At 40.0% G+C, this 17,157-nt stretch overlaps 2 protein-coding genes across 2 annotated transcripts in view; one reads left to right on the top strand and one right to left on the bottom strand.

Annotated features, from left to right (window-relative positions):
• haus7 (HAUS augmin-like complex, subunit 7) overlaps positions 1-17,157 on the top strand; it is a 407,540-nt gene that overhangs the window by 250,479 nt on the left and 139,904 nt on the right. The window lies entirely within an intron of this gene.
• Positions 5,207-17,157, bottom strand: part of dusp3a (dual specificity phosphatase 3a) — a 33,537-nt gene continuing 21,586 nt past the window's right edge. Inside the window, exon 3 of the mRNA XM_078529706.1 lies at positions 5,207-16,406. Coding sequence (XP_078385832.1) covers positions 16,201-16,406 — 206 coding nt within the window. The 3' untranslated portion in view covers positions 5,207-16,200. The remainder of the gene's footprint in view (positions 16,407-17,157) is intronic.

Genomic DNA, 17,157 nt, shown 5'->3' with positions numbered 1-17,157 from the left:
AGGGATGGGCAACAGCCATTGGCTTTGCCAACGATGCTCACCTCCCATGAACAAATAAAAATAATTAGTACATTAAAGGTGCTTTATAAATCCAGTTGTTGTTGACCCTAACGATAGGATGCATTACACTGTAACTGCAGTGTCATGGTGTCATAAACCTCAATGAGCATTTCTCCTCCTCCAGCACTCACAAGGAAACTCCAAACACTTACATTTTTGGGCCTATTTGGCCCTAGCTTCAGTAGGTTGGCTGTCAGGTTGTGGGGGTGGTGGGGGTGCAGGTGGGAGCAGGGGAGCTGGTGGTGGAGGGTGGAACAAAGCCATGAGGTCTTTCCCAAAAAGGTCTCTGGTTATAAAAGCAGTTGGGTTCCAATGACAGTATTGAAGCCTGACATTTACCAAAGGACCCCATTGGTTCTCACCAGCTCAGAATAACAGGTTAAGATCAGAACTCAGGGGAAGGCAGCGTGACTTCCATAGACAAGTACATTGAGTGATTTTAACTGTCCATCACTGGGATTGCTCTGGGCGAACATGGTTAAAATTGCGCCTGAAGGTTGTTAGAGCAGAAGTCAGGAACTTGAACTCCGGCTGGACCTCAGAGCTTTTGTACCTGCGCAGACCGGGAGCTGGTTGCATGTGCACAGTTCTGCAATTTTAATGTTCTTTGGGCCCAGTGTGCCTTTACATGAAGAAAAACAACATGAAAACCCATGTCAGGTGATCGGAAGGAGAGTGCCATTGAAGTCAGGTGTCCTGGGTAGGGGACAGAGAGAGGTCCAAAGGGAAGTCCCTGGTAGGGGACAGAGACATGTCCCAGTCAGGTTAAGACAAAAGAGGAGCAGAGAACAAGCTTCAAACTGGGGAAGGGCTGCGGGGAGTAGACTTTATGTGAAGAAGGCTCTGGAAAAGCCCTAAAGGTCCAAGAAGGCAGCAGAAGGCTGGTGACCATGTACTGTGGGTTATTGGGGTGATCCCTTTGGAGCAGTGGTGCTCTGCTCACCAGGGCCGAAGAGCTGAAGTTGTGCTTCTGAGTTGGTGCCTGAGTACATACTTGGGAATCCAGAGGAACAGAGCCTTGGGAGACGACATTGAAACCCTGTGAGGTAAACTGCTATTGATGTCAGCCGAGTTGGAGCTACTGTTGGGGAGAATTTCCAGGTTAGATCTTTGAAGATGAAGACTGGAATCCCTGATAAGAGAGACAGAGTTTCAGTGAGATTGGTTGACTCATAGTGTTTACTGACGTCTGGGTGGATCGTTGAGAAATCCATGGAATCTGTCTTGGTTGCATCTACCATTTAATGTGTAGTATGGTGTGTTCGACCACAGTTTGCCTGTTAAGGCACAGGCACCTCATATTTGCCCTGAGTGTTCGAGTATAAGTTGGATATTATTAATTGTTTTATCTTTCTGACCTTGTATAGTAAAGTTTATTTTTGTCTGTTCAAAACCCGTGGAATCTTATGGCTTTATTGTTATGACCAGTCCACAGGCAAGGTACCCCAAATTGTTATGATCCCAGGCAAGGTCCCCCAATTTGTTATGATCCCAGACAAGGTACCCCAAATTGTTATGCCCCCGGGTGAGGAGGGATGAACTAACTCCCCTTCTTTATTCAACCCCCTCGGTTGGTTGCAACAAGGTTAATTTTAAAAGGATCCCTTCCCTTGCAGATATCTTTTCCCAGTCCAAATGTGTTCCAGATAATTGTATGAAAGAAAGAGTATTAATAGGAGGTATTCCCTTGTGTAAAGTCAATTTACGAAGTGACTTAGTAGACGGAATTGTTACTGTCACAATTGTTCCTAGTTTATCTATTGAAGGGGTAGCTTTTATTCTGGGTAATGATTTGAGCAGCACAGACTGTAACATGGCAATGATTGTGTTGTAGCAGACACTCAATCATGCTGGTTCTTGGCAAACTCCTAAACATTAATGTGGCCAAACACAAGCAGCTTATTACTGATAATGAGCAATTGAAGGAAAATCTGTTTAGCGTAGAGAACCAACTTTCATGCACAGACGATGTGTTTGCTAATGAAAAACAAAAACTGATGAGAACCCCTGAGTGTCATTCACAGGAAAAGGAATTGCTGATGATTCAGAACAGTTGGTTGAATGCAGAATTAAGAACCAAGACTGATGAACTGTTGAAACTTCATAATGAAAAGAGCAATGAGATTCTTGCACTCCAATACAACATGGAGAAGAAAAAGATTGAAATGGGCAGCATGGAAGAGCAGATCCAGGCTTTGAAAGCAGATAGGGAAAATTTGAAGAAACAGATTGAGGACCTAATGAGTGAATTGGAAAAGCCTAACGGGTCAGTCAGTAACCATGGAAGAAAGATTTCCAAATAAACAGAATGCCTGTGTGAGGTTGTTAACTTGTATAAGGGGTTTGCAGATAATTCAGAAACAAAGACAACTGACCTCACCAGAGTAGTTGCTGATCTGAATAAAAAGATTAGTAGGCTTGAAAGAGAATTGAAAAATAAGAGAGTAAAACATTATTTGGATGAAATTGTGAAAGAAGTGAAAATGAAAGTTCCATTTTTCAAGCGTCAATGAGGAGAATATGAACGTGTGCAGAAGGCTATAGCATATCTCTTGGATAAACTAGAAATTGACTTGACTAAAGGGGAGAAAACTCCCTCAGTGCAAGTTTATTCATCTGGTGTTGACCAAAACAATGAAAAGAAAAATCTGTTAGAGGAAGTGAGTGAGAAAGATCATTTTGAAGCTGGTTGCCAATCAGACATATATGGTTTTTGTTGCAAACTTAAAGGACCAATTGAAGGCATGTTCCCATTAACCGAAGAGAAGAGTAAGAAAAACCCCACCTTCTTTTGTGTTAAAGTTGAGAAACCTATGTGAAAGCATATAATATGACTAATATGCATCCATATTTGAAGAGGGGAAGGCCACTAGGGCATTGGTTTGCAGTTACACCAGCAAGGCTGAAAACCTTAGTACAAACTAGAGATACAAGCTTGTCAAGGTGATTCTAAAGAAAACTTTAATGTATCATCACTACCTTTGGTTGACCATGAAAAGATTATGGCAAACCATGTAATTGTTGGTGTTCTATTCAGAGTTTACAGAAAGGGTGTGGGAGAAAAGACAGATTCAGAGTTATGATAATTCTATGATGGTTAAATCCTGTTAATCTTACTTGTTACATGTATTGGTTTGTTTTGGTTTTATACAATATGTATAATTGTGGAACAAAATAAAAAGCTTATCTGGACAGTATATAAGCTATTTGTTAAGAAGTTTATGATGTTAAGTACTTATTATTAAGAAATTGTAAAGTGATTGTAAAGAAACATTCACTATAGTGAAGCTTTCTTTCTTCCAAAGATTGAGAGTAATGAAAACTATACATACCTCATTGAGAGTGGAGGTCAGCAACTTCAACTCCCAATGGACCTTAGAGCTTTTACGCATATACAGACTGGGAGGGGTCTGCATATACACAGTTCTGTCATTTTTACATTCTTTGGGCACAGTACCCCTGTAAGTAAAGAAAACTGGCATAAAAACGCAGGTGAGGTGATGGGGAGTGGAGTGCCATGGAAGACAAGGTCCCAGGTAAGGATTCAAGACACTTGCTCAGTGAATAAAGGCACAAGATCCCACGGGTTATATTAAAAATCCTCAGATTTGTATTCTTACCATTGTTGGAGTAACATTTGGGAGTGGCGGGTAGAAGAAAGAGAGAGATCCCAAAAGAAAGTTCCAGTTAGGTAAAGAAGAAAAAGAGCAGAGAAACAGGCTCCAAAGAGGAACAGGGCTGAGGTAGCAAACATTAAGTGAAGATGGCTCAGGAGAAGACCTGGTGATTGCAGGGGGCTCTGGAGAAGCCCAGAAGATCTAAGAAGGCAGCGGAAGGTTGGTGGCACTGTGCTCTAGACTGTTGGGGAAAAGGCATCCCTTTGGAGCAGTAGTGTTCTGCTTGGCACACCCGAAGAGTTAAAGTTATTCTTCTGAGTTGGTGCTTGAGTGCAAATTTGGGAATCCAGGGAATGGAATCACATTAGACGAGATTGAAATCCTGTGATGTAGGCCGGTGTTGATGCCATCCATGTTAGAGTGACTTTTGGAGAGAATTCCCAGGTTAAGTCTTCAAAGGTGAAGACTGGGATCCCTTGTGAGAGAGACAGAGTTTCAGTGAGATTGGTTGACTCACCATGTTTACTGACATCTGGGTGGGTTGTTGAGAAATTTGTGGACTCTGTCTTGATCACATCTGCCATTTATTGTGTAGTGTGGTGTGTTCAACCACACTTTGCTTGTTAAGTCACATGTACCTCATATTTACCCTGAGTGTTAGTGTAGAAGATAGATATTGTTCCAAATACTTCACGCAAATGGTGACTTTGGCTACAATTTGGCACTGGCCCTTTCTTCTACCTGCCACTCCCAATTGTTATTCTAACAATGGTAAGAATCTGAGGATTTTTACTATAACTAGTGGATCCCCCATGGCATTGCTCACAGTAAGGTTGTGCATACAACCTCTCTTCAACCAGTGTCTACTTAAGTAGCTGTTTTTCTCTGCTTTCCTGCTCCCCTCTCTCTTCTTTATGCTTATGTAAAAGATATGACACAAGAAGTAAGTCCACAGTAGAGGCATTACTTTTAATAACATTAATCCTGCGGTCTGGCTTGGTAAGTTGGAAAATATGGTTTCTCTCTACTTAACCTCTATCTGCTAACATCATGCTGTTTCACTCCCTCTCACCACTGCTTTTTTTTTCTCATCCTCATTTTTCTTCTTGCTTCTCTGTTTTCCTTTGCACCATTCTCTTATCCTTTTGGTTTATGTAGTGTATTGAAAATTTCATTGTGCATTTTGTTCACCTGAGGCCACCATACACACATGTAGCAACAGAGGGAGTCTGTTAGGAAGAGAGGATAATTGAGAATACATTTTTAACAGTTTGAGCAGTTCTAATTCTAAATGGCTCTGGCTGAATATATAAATGTTTCAATCCCAAGGACTTCACAGTTTGGAGGTGATGAGTGGCACAGAATGGTGAAACAGGAACAGGAACTGTTGGATGTATTGATGGGGCCGTTTGAGGGGTTGGAGGTGGGGTAGTGAGGAGTTTCGAGTAATGTATGCGGAGTCTGCTTCCTATTTAGGAGGCATATATCTCCTGCCTCAACATTGCTGATAACAAAACCATAGACGCAAATAGCCAGAATTTTGCCTTTTTATTTTTAAACAGGAAAACATTACGGAGAAAAGAAACAAAAGACAAATTTCCAGTCAAGTACATTTGCAACAGATTTCAGGGATTTTTGTATTTTTGTCAAAACATATTGTTTAAATTCAGAAATAAATACACAAACTCAGTAATATATACAGGATTTATTCAAGTGTAAGGCCTCAGGGGCATATAAACCTACAGTTTCTTTAAAATAGATTTTAATATGGCAGCACCTAGTCTTTGCTTGCTGCCTACATAAAGATAATTATATTCAAGATGGAAGCTGTCACTCGTATATATCAATATAAACCTGGAATAGAGACATTCCAATAAGCTTATCTTATTCATAGAACTCCACAGTGGATGGACCACTCAACTTACAAATTATACCACCTTGAGCTTAAAACTTCTCCCAACCTGCTGTGGCCCTAAGTTACTCTGATTAAGAAACTGGGTTTCATTTCAGCCAGGTTTTAATAACAAAACTAAAAGTTTTCAAATAAGTAACACCAGCCTCCACTCACCGAGAACCTTGCTACTGCACCAAGCTTCCTACTAGAGCCAATTATTGGCTCTGCAAATTTAGTGGTTTGCATCCAGGCTCAAATTTAATGGGCTGGGATTAAGCTGTAAATGTAAATCTCAGCTGGGTCACACAGTGTCTTATTTGGCCTGAAAGATTCTTCATACCACATGCATTCAACAAAAAATACAAATAAAGCCCGCCATGTATACTCATTCAGGTTGTCATTATTGACCCTTCTATTTTAGACAGGAAAAATTCCAGTTTGAGTGTGTTTCTCCTACCGGATAAGAGATATGGATAAGAATATGGCAATAAATAATTACGCATTCCTTTCTCAAACATATCGGCCAAGAATTGATATTTTGTTTGCAGAACGCATATACTTCAGATTTACATAACATAATGTGTTGGGATTACACTGAATATTGTTACAAACTATTCGGAGTGGCCAGGAATTGCTTATCTATTTTTATATTCTTAACCTTTTGAAATTGTCCTTACCCTGCCTACAAGCAAAACAAGCCCTGTTTTCTGGAGGTTTATATACATTTTATTCACACATGTTTAGAAGAGAGTAATTCAGCAAACAATCTCTGAAAGAGACCTCAAAGGGATCGGAAGCCAAACTGAAGCCAAGTGGAAATCTGTGAGCGGTAGATATGATAGACTGAAAGAGGTGCAGATTTAAGAAACAATTCACCTCCACACACAGAATCCTGGAAGAGACAAGACTACAATCCTGAACAGACTCAAGTACCAAATGGAAAAGGAAGATGAGGCAGATTTTCTGGGTAGAAAATCAAGATCAGAATCAGCTCACTGGCTCTGGGGATTTCCTGCTAAGGCTTGGTTAAACAACAACTAAGGCCAATTCTTGGATTTTCTGCTAATTACAGCTCAGAAGGACATGTCTCTTAATCAGTGAAAGACAGAACTTGTCCCTCACTCGTCAGTGGAGAGTGTGGTGCTATGGAAGATAGCCGAGTCTGGGAGAAATCATCTATTCTTTGCATGTATAAAGAATAATGGCAGCAAAATTACGCATGTACTAAACAAGATACACTGGATCCAAGACAATTGTAACAACTTTTTTTTTTAGAATGTTTCCAGTCTGAGGGAGAGGAGAGAGAGTATGAGTGATGAAACCACCTGTGAGATGGGGCTTGCTCCGAAGGTTCTACCATTCAAATGCCAAAAGAACAGTTCTTCATATTTGACCTCAGCATTCAAACCATTGCTTAGCTTTGTAATAAGTTGCTTCCCCAAGAATCAAATCTGGAATACTTCGGTATTTTTAAAAGGGGAGTTATGCCAATTCTGGAAATCTGCCTGAGATGTAGCAGAGCTAGATTGGTTCTACAGCATACAGTTTCTTTGCTGTTGCCCAAATATTTTGAAATTTTTATTGCTTTTTAAAAATAAAAATGAAATATTGCTCCCAGTGCATTTGGTGCCATCACTGCACAGTTGTTTGTGCTGATGCAGTTAAGGGTCTTCTGAGATATTTTACCAACAGCAATGGCCTCCAGTTCTATTTCTCACTTGCAGAACTGATCAGCTGAGGTTACCTTGAGGCTGCAGGGCAGCGATTTGGAAAGAAATTCTCCCCACTCGCTTCAACTCATATCATCACTGTCATCATCGTCACCTCATCCCGCTCTGGCCTGTGCCATTTTGGAGGCATCTCTCTGCTTTACAAGGTGTATTCTTAACTGTCTGAAAGCACTGACTTCAAAGGTATCGATGGTAACACTGATGCCAGTACATCTTATCCACGGCCATGTGCTGAATGTAGATAAGTCTCAGTTCTTTCAAGGAGAGCCATTATTATATTATTACCATTCTCACGTCATTGGCACCATAGTGTAAGGATAAGAGCTCAATGTAGGAATTTCATTTAAATGCTTTTGCCGGATATAATGAACAATCGGATAATGAAACTTGATGAATTCTCAATTTCTGTTCATCTCATTTCTCATTTCCAAATGGCATCCCATTTTTTTGAATTGCCCTGATACAATTGAAGTTCTACGCATAGTGACTCTTGTGCATTCAATAGTCTTCCTAATGAACCCACCCAAACATGTAAATGGACATATAACCAGAGATCAATGACATGAATCAAGAGCTAAAATACTACAGACGCTGGAAATCTGAAATAAAAGTAGATGATGCTGGAGATACTCAGGAGGCCTAGCAGCATCTGTGGAGACAGAAACAGTGCCTGTTCTGATTCCAGTTTTGATGAGAGGTCACTGAGCTGAAACATTGGCTGGGATTTTCTGGTCCCGCCCGAGCTGGGAATAGCCGTGGACGGAATGGCAAATTTGACAGACCAGCCAAAGGTCCGTTGACTTCGGCTGGGAATTTCCAGTCCTGCCCAAAATCCCGGCCATTAACTCTGTTTCTGTCTCCAAAGATGCTGCCAGACCTGCTGATTATTTCCAGCATTCAATGACCTGAAACATTAACTCTTTTTCTCTATGTTCCTCGCATTCTCTGTTTTAACTTCCGATTTTCAGCACTGGCAGGGTTTTGCTTTTGTTTTAGACTAATAGATCTATTCATTTTAGGTGATGATTTATCATTTCCCGGAGGTCCTTATCGACATCCTTTCTTTCACAATGGACGTAAATCTCAGTTTCTCTGGTGCCGATTCAGGGTCCAACGTTTTTGCTACTGTCAACGGTGATCGAGTTAACAAAAGCTTCTAATCATCCAGTCAGAAATTCCTTCATGTAAGCCAGTTTAATTTAGGAGGGGAGGACAGGCTGAACTTCTCTATCTGAAATCCAATGCAACGTTCACAAAAGCAATCACCTCAACAGTTTTAAAGATATCAACTTTACACAGAAAAATTTCTGTTGTGCAAGTTAACCATTATCATTGGCGATATATTTCTGTAGCAGAATATTATTTAGGCAAAAACTGATCATTTCACTTGTGGCCTTTCACTTTTAATACGTGTTTACGAATTAATCCTGTCAATCATCTTGTACAGGAGGGTACCAGTGAAATATCCTGTACCTTTCCTTGAATCTTTGGAATTCTCTACCCTAGAGAGCTGTGGAAGCAGAGTCATTGAATATATTCAAGGCCGAGTTGGACAGATTCTTGAACAAATCGGGGAGTCGAGGGTTGTAGGGGACAGGCAGGAAAGTGGAGTTAAGACTACGATCAGGTCTACCATGATCTTTCTGAATGGTGGAGCAGGCTCAGTGGGGCAGTATGGCCTTCTCCTGCTCCTAATTCTTATGTTCTTGTGTTCTACTTCCATCTACTTATTTTAACATCTGTTAAAAAAATGATCTCATTCCACTGTAAACCAAACACTGCTGTAAACAGGAAATTAACCTGACTCCAATCAGGTGAAGCCATTGATCATCACTCAGTATTCCAGATAGAAACTTAAAAAAGGATAAATGGAATGTTAATCCTAGAGTTAACATCTCTCTTCGCAAAATGTGTATTCCTCCCATTGAACAAAACTATGGGATTAGCAAATGGTATTGAACGAAGTGAAAACTACTTTCGCCTGAATTTAATACAAGTGATGTGCAGAACATATCCAGCAATAATGGTCATTTACGAGGAAGCCTTCTCTTCTTCAGGAGTGCCTTACGTGTTCTCTACTCGGTTTATTATGAGAAAGTGGAGAAAGTGCAAACAAATCTAAAAGGTTAACGTAACAGGCAGTTAGTCTGAGAATATATTCATTTTTTTCTGTAGCTGTGCCACGTCATTCATATGATAAAACGCAGAATCGTTGTCTTTGGTTGTCAAAGTAGGGAGCAGCCTTTTGTTGCTCATGAGGCTACAGTGACAGCAATTTCCTGAAGATTCTCTGCAATTGTTTTGCTTAACTTTTCTAACACAGGAAGACAGAACCTGACCATAATTAGACCATCCCCATCAGTGTCCGATTTAGTGATTTCAATCAATGGTGGCGTTCTCCTGCAGCAGCAAGAGGGTCCGATATGTGTCTGTAAATATCGTATATTGGAAGAATGTCATTTCTATTACAAAGTGCACGCTGTTAATATTTTCAAGGCTACCAGCAAACTAGGCAGAGTAAAGAGAGAAACTATGGCTTGAATTGTAAACTGACAAATATTAACATGAATTTGAATGGTCTGATTTCAACAAACATCAGAAGTGAGTGAGCACATTAATGCCTCTAGTGTGCATTCTCGAGTCAACCGAGCAATTTTTATTATTAAAACTATACACTGTTTTTAAATTTTAAGTGTTTTACCAGGAATTTGCACTTGCAGCCAAGTGTTCCATCATCTCTTTACTTCAAGCATTTGAATGCTGCTCCCTTATATTGCTGAATTAGACCACAATAGTCACTGCCACTCAGACTGTGACTGGCATTTTAAGAGTTAAGAGCCATCTACAAATAGTCAATGGGTGACAGGCAACAATAGAAAAACACGTGACAGACAGTCAGATTCTCATTCTCATCAATCCAAAACGTCCAATTATTTCATAGTCACCGTCTGTGCTTATAGCTTTACGGACTTCAGAGTGATTCTACTTTGTTCCATTCATTCAAAATAAAAAAGATTTTTTTCCTTTTCGTTAGATGAAGGAATATGGTTGTAGCATATTTGTCAGTTTACAGTTACAGTATTAACAAACATCAACAAGGGAAGACAAATTGTTCCTCTCTTCATTAAAAGTCAACTAAAATGTTAAACACGTTCACATACATATTCAAATACATCATATAGTATTACATTTCTGGATAATCTGTGTGCCATGTTGTAGGACTGTGACAATCAAGAGCCTTATAAATAAACTTCCATTGACACCCTTTTTTACTATAGCAAATAACTGGTTAAGGAATCACTAAAATCAATAGCCATCAGCAACTTCCCAAATTAGTTTTTTTGTTATAACCAGCTTTTACAGTCATTCCTGTTCAGCTGGGCATCCTACTCATCTGATCATCTTCACTTTTAAGCAGGTTAGCACTGCTGCCTTCCCTGTAGTTCCCGAACTATAGGAGTATGAGTTGTTTGTACATTGAAGCACTAAACTACTGGCGCGTGGCATAAGTTAAAGGCTACTGCAAGGTTATCAAGGCAAGTTAATCAAACACTATATTGGTTTGCGCTGCTCAATTAATTTAGCTCATATTCACTAAGCTAAGAATGAGCTTACCTAATATTCACCACTCCTTTGCATCATAACAGCTCGTACCAACAAGGTTCTTGTGCAGGAAACACTGCTCAGTTCAGCAGTTGTTCTCATCTCTTGGAAATGCTTACTCATCCTGGGCTACTGTTTTATGGATGGTCACTGGTACCTTGTCCAATTGTCCAAAGTGAGCGTTGGGTCACAACCAACTCAACTTCACCTGATGGCCACACATGTGCTCTTATGCAGCTGCCACTGGATATAGATCAAGTGAAGAAACCTTAGCTGATTTTGTTAGCCCTTCCCTGGACCAGAGTTCCTGATATCAACTGTAGAAGTTCATTGACCCCTTGGCTGAGATGCAATAACTCAACGCAGAACCTGGGACCCTCTAGGTCTATAAGGCTGAGTAGCACAATGGGTACTGCACTTACCAAAGTAGTACTGTTTTAGTAACAATTCCAACTATTGTCTATTGTACGAGGTTGCGTAAACTGGGTGCGCGCACACACACACACACACACACACACACACACACACAGGCTAATAAAGTTAACCCAATCTTGATATGTATCGACTATGACTACATTTTTAAAAGAATCAACAATTGGATCCAAAGCCTCAAAGTGTGCGCTTCTGCCATATAGGTCACTGGTTTTTCCCGCACTGATCCTAATCTGTGAGCACCCAATTAAGCTAATAATAATTCAGGACTCCCGCCAAATCCAGTGAAATTTAAATATGACTATCTTGAGATTCCTCCACATTCTGAGGCAGCATCAAGAAAAGCATCTAGATTGTGAAACCTAACCTCAAACCACTTGTTGATATTTATTTTTAAATGCCTCAGTCAGGAGAGTTAGCTTTCTGAGCTTCTGCACAAAATAATTGGCTGTGGACCTTTGATAAGTACTCATCAATCTGGCCTATTCGAAACAGGAAAGACTTGCATTTGTATAGCACCCTTCATAACCACTGGACCTCCCAAAGCACTTTATAGCCAATGCAGAACTTTTGAAGTGTAATGATTGTTGTAATGTAAGAAAAGCGGCAGCCAATTTACACAGAGCAAGCTCCCAAAAACAGCAATTTTAGAGAATTGTTAACCAATTTAAAATAACCAGGCTAGCACCTCCATTAAAATAGCGGATAAAGGAACGAAATGATCATTTTAAGTGTTCACACACTAATATTTTCAGATTTTGAGTTCAAGGCCTACATTTCTACATCAAGAAGCACTATATATAGTGTATGTTACAGGAAATAGCTGGCAAATTAAGAGAAGGATAAAATATGCAAATGATTCACATGCAGCAGGTAAAAATAGAAGATGAATATGTATATTGACATATATTTGAAATAAAAGTCAACCATTTTTAACTTTAAATGATGTTTGGTGTACGCAAAAGTGCCATCTATAGGCTGCAACTGAAGTATTTCTTTCAACTGTACTTGGCAAGCCTATTTTATAGCTTAGCAATTATACTAATTATATTTTATACTGAGCCAGCCACTGAATCATCATCTGCTTAATGCCACAATGCTGGTGAAATACATACTTCTACACCAAGTGGATTTACAGGCTATAAATATAGGTTGCAGTAGGCCTTAACAACCAAAATCATAACATCCATCACAGGTAAAAGAGCAGGGCCCTTAGCATCAATTCATATAACCTCTCCTGAAACCGTGACAACTAGAAGCTGCAGCAAACAATAATGAACCAATTATAGCATGAGTGCAAAATTTTGCTCTTCTTACGCTACATGGGCAACTTGGCTAACCCTAGCCTTTGGTGAACAATTCTCCGGCAACAGTGTGGAAAATGCTTTTCCAAGCACTGTCACAGAATTTCCAAATGACATTACTAAATTAACGTTCACCACATTTGAGCTATGAAATCAGATCTAAATGCTTCACTGCTCAAGGATAGCTCAAGGGGCCGCAGGTTTGAGTGACAGGGTGTGCTAGAATTTGGGAGCCCAATTTGGTAAATTATCTTAAGACTGCTCTAACTGTATCTGTTTCTGTTTAATACCAGTTCTCAAAAAAACAAAGGGCAAGTGGCAGCAACATTGAAAATATGCAGGCAAACGTGTACCAGATTCTTATCCTGTCTCGGTTTTCAGATCAGTAAAATAAAAATCTTACTTTAAATAAGTGGTTTTCAAAAAATCAAATACACACATCAGGTATCTTACTCCATAAATATTACCCCTGAAAAATAAATCATCGTTTCATGTCAAATATGGAAAAAACACACAAGGAGGGGGGGGGGAGTGAAAGTGTTCTACGTCTGACAGGTTATTAGCGAATCAGCAGCTGACTTGCTTCCCCGCCTGATCTTCTGGCCAATGAAGTTCACAGAACGACAATTCAAAACCTTTTTGGAGACTTGTTCCCTAGTCTCACTGCTGCTCAGTTTGAAATTCAAAAAAGCTTGGCAATATTTTCCAAGTCAACAGAAAATACCAACAGGCAATGGTGAAAAATTAACCTCCAGTTTGCTGAGTCCATTTCATACGCCAATTTCACCCCCAAGCACCACTTCTGAAATATAAAACGAGTTACAGTGAAAACTCCATTATTCACACTCCAAATATCTGCCAGTTTACATGGGGAATATGTCTTGGCAAGACATCACCTCACTGCACTGCATTAAAGTTTCCTTTCTTTGTATTTCCTTTTCTTTGTGAATAAAATATAATTTCCCTTTGCAATTTTTTAATATTGTATTCATCTTTATATTTGTGCCTAAGTATTGTTGTACCGTATGTGGAAGCATAGAGCTTGAGGGCCTTCAAAAGACTCTCAACGTTCTCTTTCTTTCATCTAGAAGGATGAGGGATTTCCTTCTATTCTGGAGGAGAATGGAGGTTATGCTGTAGAATAAATTGTGTGCGTTAAGAGTAAGCACAATGGAGCTCCTATAGACTGGAATCTACACTGCTGTGGAAGGTATTTACCCTGTGTATCTCCCTACAGCAACTCCCCATTCCAAAATATACACACACACACATACCACACAATACTCCATTATCCCCAATATAAATCTTCTCTATACTTTCATGTACTGTACCAAATGTAAAATTATCAATTCAATAAGCTAATCAGTTGGCAGCCATTGGTTGCCTGCCAGTCAAATTTGGTGTCTAGCCCCAAAACATTTTCAGCTTTACCTATATTATCATATGCGATTAACTTCAATTCTTAATCTTTCTACACTTGCCACATGTCTAAAGGCAGTTCAGTCTCTTTTCAAAGAAGGAGGTTCATTCATCTTACTTTTGCTGGCTGATAACTGGAGGGGACATATGTTGTCACAGTGAGATCTTTGCAAGATACAAACAGATCCCAAACACTGTTTGTAACATTTTCTCTACAGTCGGTTTTTGGTAGCTGCAAGACACAGTGTTGGTTTTCACCCACAATGAAATGTGAAAAGAGCCTCAAGTGTGAAATAAGAGTTCTGTAACTATGCTGTATATAAATCAGACCCTGACAGCCATGTAAATAAAACCCAGAAGCAGAACAAAATGGTATCTTAATTTGCCTCCTCCCCACCCAAAATATTCTCTCTTTCCTTCTTGAAGGTAGCCGCTCTACAATACAGTTCCCTGGTACATTGCTCAAGTAATTGTTCTTTGTGTGAGAGCTTGTGGGCAATGACAATCAGCAGCCTAATCGACCACAGACTGCATCATAGCTGAGTTGATTCTGTACTCACTTGACATCTACATATGATGCTTTCCAACACAAATCACCAGATAGCAACAGGTAACGGGGACCCTTGTTGATAATTCCCCTCTCTAGCCTATGGACACTAAGGACAACTTCCAGCTAACATCAGCTAAGTTAACTTGATCTACAGCTGGGACCTAGGAACTAACTTGGAACTCTTTCAGGTCTATGAGAGTCAGCACTACACCATGTGGAACAGTTCAACGCCAGGTAAACCCAAACTTTATCACAGGTGGCTAAAAACACAGCTTATATCACAAAATATTTGAACAATTGGGAATATGCAAAACATCTTCTTGCTACAGTCCTACTGACACACACCTCCCAGAAATAAGAACAATTACAATATTTTGCAAACTCAAATTAGGTAAATAGGGCAAGGACCAAAGCTACTTTTCAATTTTCCTCAGGAGATCCTTCAAGTACCCCTCCTCTCTCTCCCCCCTGCCCCCTCCCCCCAACCCTCATTTTACAATATTTTCTACTGAAAACAAAACTTTATAAAACTGACAAAGATGTATATTGGGCTACGCTCTCTTAATGTCAAGATCTTTGTGATAAATAAAGGGGCCAGATTCACCAGTAGATTTGCTGATTTTTAAACTGCCATATCTCACAAAATGTCAAAATGGGGACTGGGTAGCAGACCAAGCACTAAAGGAAAATGTCACAAGAGCTGGGTAACCACAACAGCTCACTGGCTAACAAGGTCATCATTTTCAGCCCAAGGAGTTTAAACCCATCAGAGCAGGCATAAAGACCAAAAGAACAAAATGTCTGAACAGTCTGTCTGTGCTTTTGTGACTATAAGGAAACCTTTTTTTATTCCTATACAGGAAAGGTACTTTAATACATTTTAGGATTCATGTAAGTTGGAAGAAAATATCCTGCAGACTTGGGCAAAATGTTGATCATGTCGTGCTTTTATTTCCTTAGAGGAGCCAATGGGCAAATGTAACCATCCATTTGGTTGTCTGTTATAGAAATACATTACAGGCTAGATTTTCATCCTTTCATACAAGGAGAAAAACTAGCCCTGAATCAGGGAAAGATCAGACAACACCTGCAGATCTGATGGTGACTAAATGCAGGGGTTGACATTCATTTCCAAAATGGGCTAACTTGTCAAGAGTTTCAGCTCAGCCTCCAGATTTAATATGCAGGTTGGCTGTACTCAATTAGTACCCTTAGCTGTTACTGCCAATTAAAGTAAATGTGCTCAGTGCAGAAGCTGAGCACTCAAACACTTACACTATTTCTACTGGTCCGTTTTCTGTATTTGGGTTGACACTTTCTATTGGTCAGAGTCCAAGGCAGTAAAGTTCTAAATCACAATGTGCAGATTTAAAAGGTCCGATGAATTTGGAAACAATTGAAAGATGTGTTTAAGATCACTTAGACCGTGCCCTATATGTAGTGTACTTCAAACAAAGCCAATTAACTGAAGAAAGAATTGAAACAATGAAACTTTGTCCTCACCCTAAAGTCAACACGCAACATTTGGTACAATAAAACCTCAGGCATCTGTAAATTCACACCAGGCGCTGGCTACTTCCAAAATGGTTATTTAAGATTTACTTTTACCCTCCTTAACCAGTTTCTCATTTAATTGACAGAGTTGCCGCAGAAATCCATCATTCGGCCCAATCTCTCTTTTCTGACGGACAGTTAAGAGAGCTGTTTTGACATCCATCTTGTGTCGGAGCATGAGGTAAGCGATGACTAGGGTAGGCGATCGGCTGTATCCTTCTCGGCAGTGCACAAAAACTCGTCCTGGGGAAACAGAGCGGTGTAGGATTAGCCTCAAGTGCCCAGCAAATGAAATACAATTAAAAAAATTCCTGCCTGAAATTATTCTCCTGGGCAGCCCAGTGAACTGAATGGTTGAATGCCAGTTTTCCCAACGTTTCAATTTTGCTGCATTATTCTTCTTCGGCAACTGCATAAAAAAAGATATCAGCCAGTTTTTGTTGATTATTTCATTCTTATTCGTGATATGTCAAAAGTTTTACATTTTAACAACAACAACTTATGCTTATATTGTGCCATTAACATAATAAAATGCCCCAAGGCACTTCACAGGAGTGATATAAAGTATGATTTGACACTGAAACACAAAAGTTGACATTAGGGCAGCTGTCCCAAAAGCTTGGTCAAAGAGGTAGATTTAAAGCAGCATCTTAAAGCAGGAAAGAGAAGTAGAGAGCCAGAGAAGTTTAGGGAGAGAATTCCTGAACTTAGGGCCTGGGCAACTGTAGACTTAGCCAACAACACTCTTTGGTCTGCCTGAAACTTGTTGGTCTTCCAGTGCAAAGAGTTGTCCCCGACCAAGTGTTGCAGACTGGCACATTCCAAGGTCCAGGACTACGTGATGAGGGACGCATTAAAGCTTGGGGCAGCCGCCACAAAGGTGCAATGGGGAAAGGTCGCTGTCTAAGACCTTTCTGCCATAGTGCACCGAGGAGTTGGGAATTGTATAGACACCTCGGGCTGTACGGCTCACAAATATTCTATGTAATGAATA

Source organism: Cetorhinus maximus, chromosome 25, assembly GCF_964194155.1.
Source record: "Cetorhinus maximus chromosome 25, sCetMax3.hap1.1, whole genome shotgun sequence".
In the NCBI taxonomy this organism is placed as follows: domain Eukaryota; kingdom Metazoa; phylum Chordata; class Chondrichthyes; order Lamniformes; family Cetorhinidae; genus Cetorhinus; species Cetorhinus maximus.
This window is presented reverse-complemented; position numbering and strand designations above follow the sequence as displayed.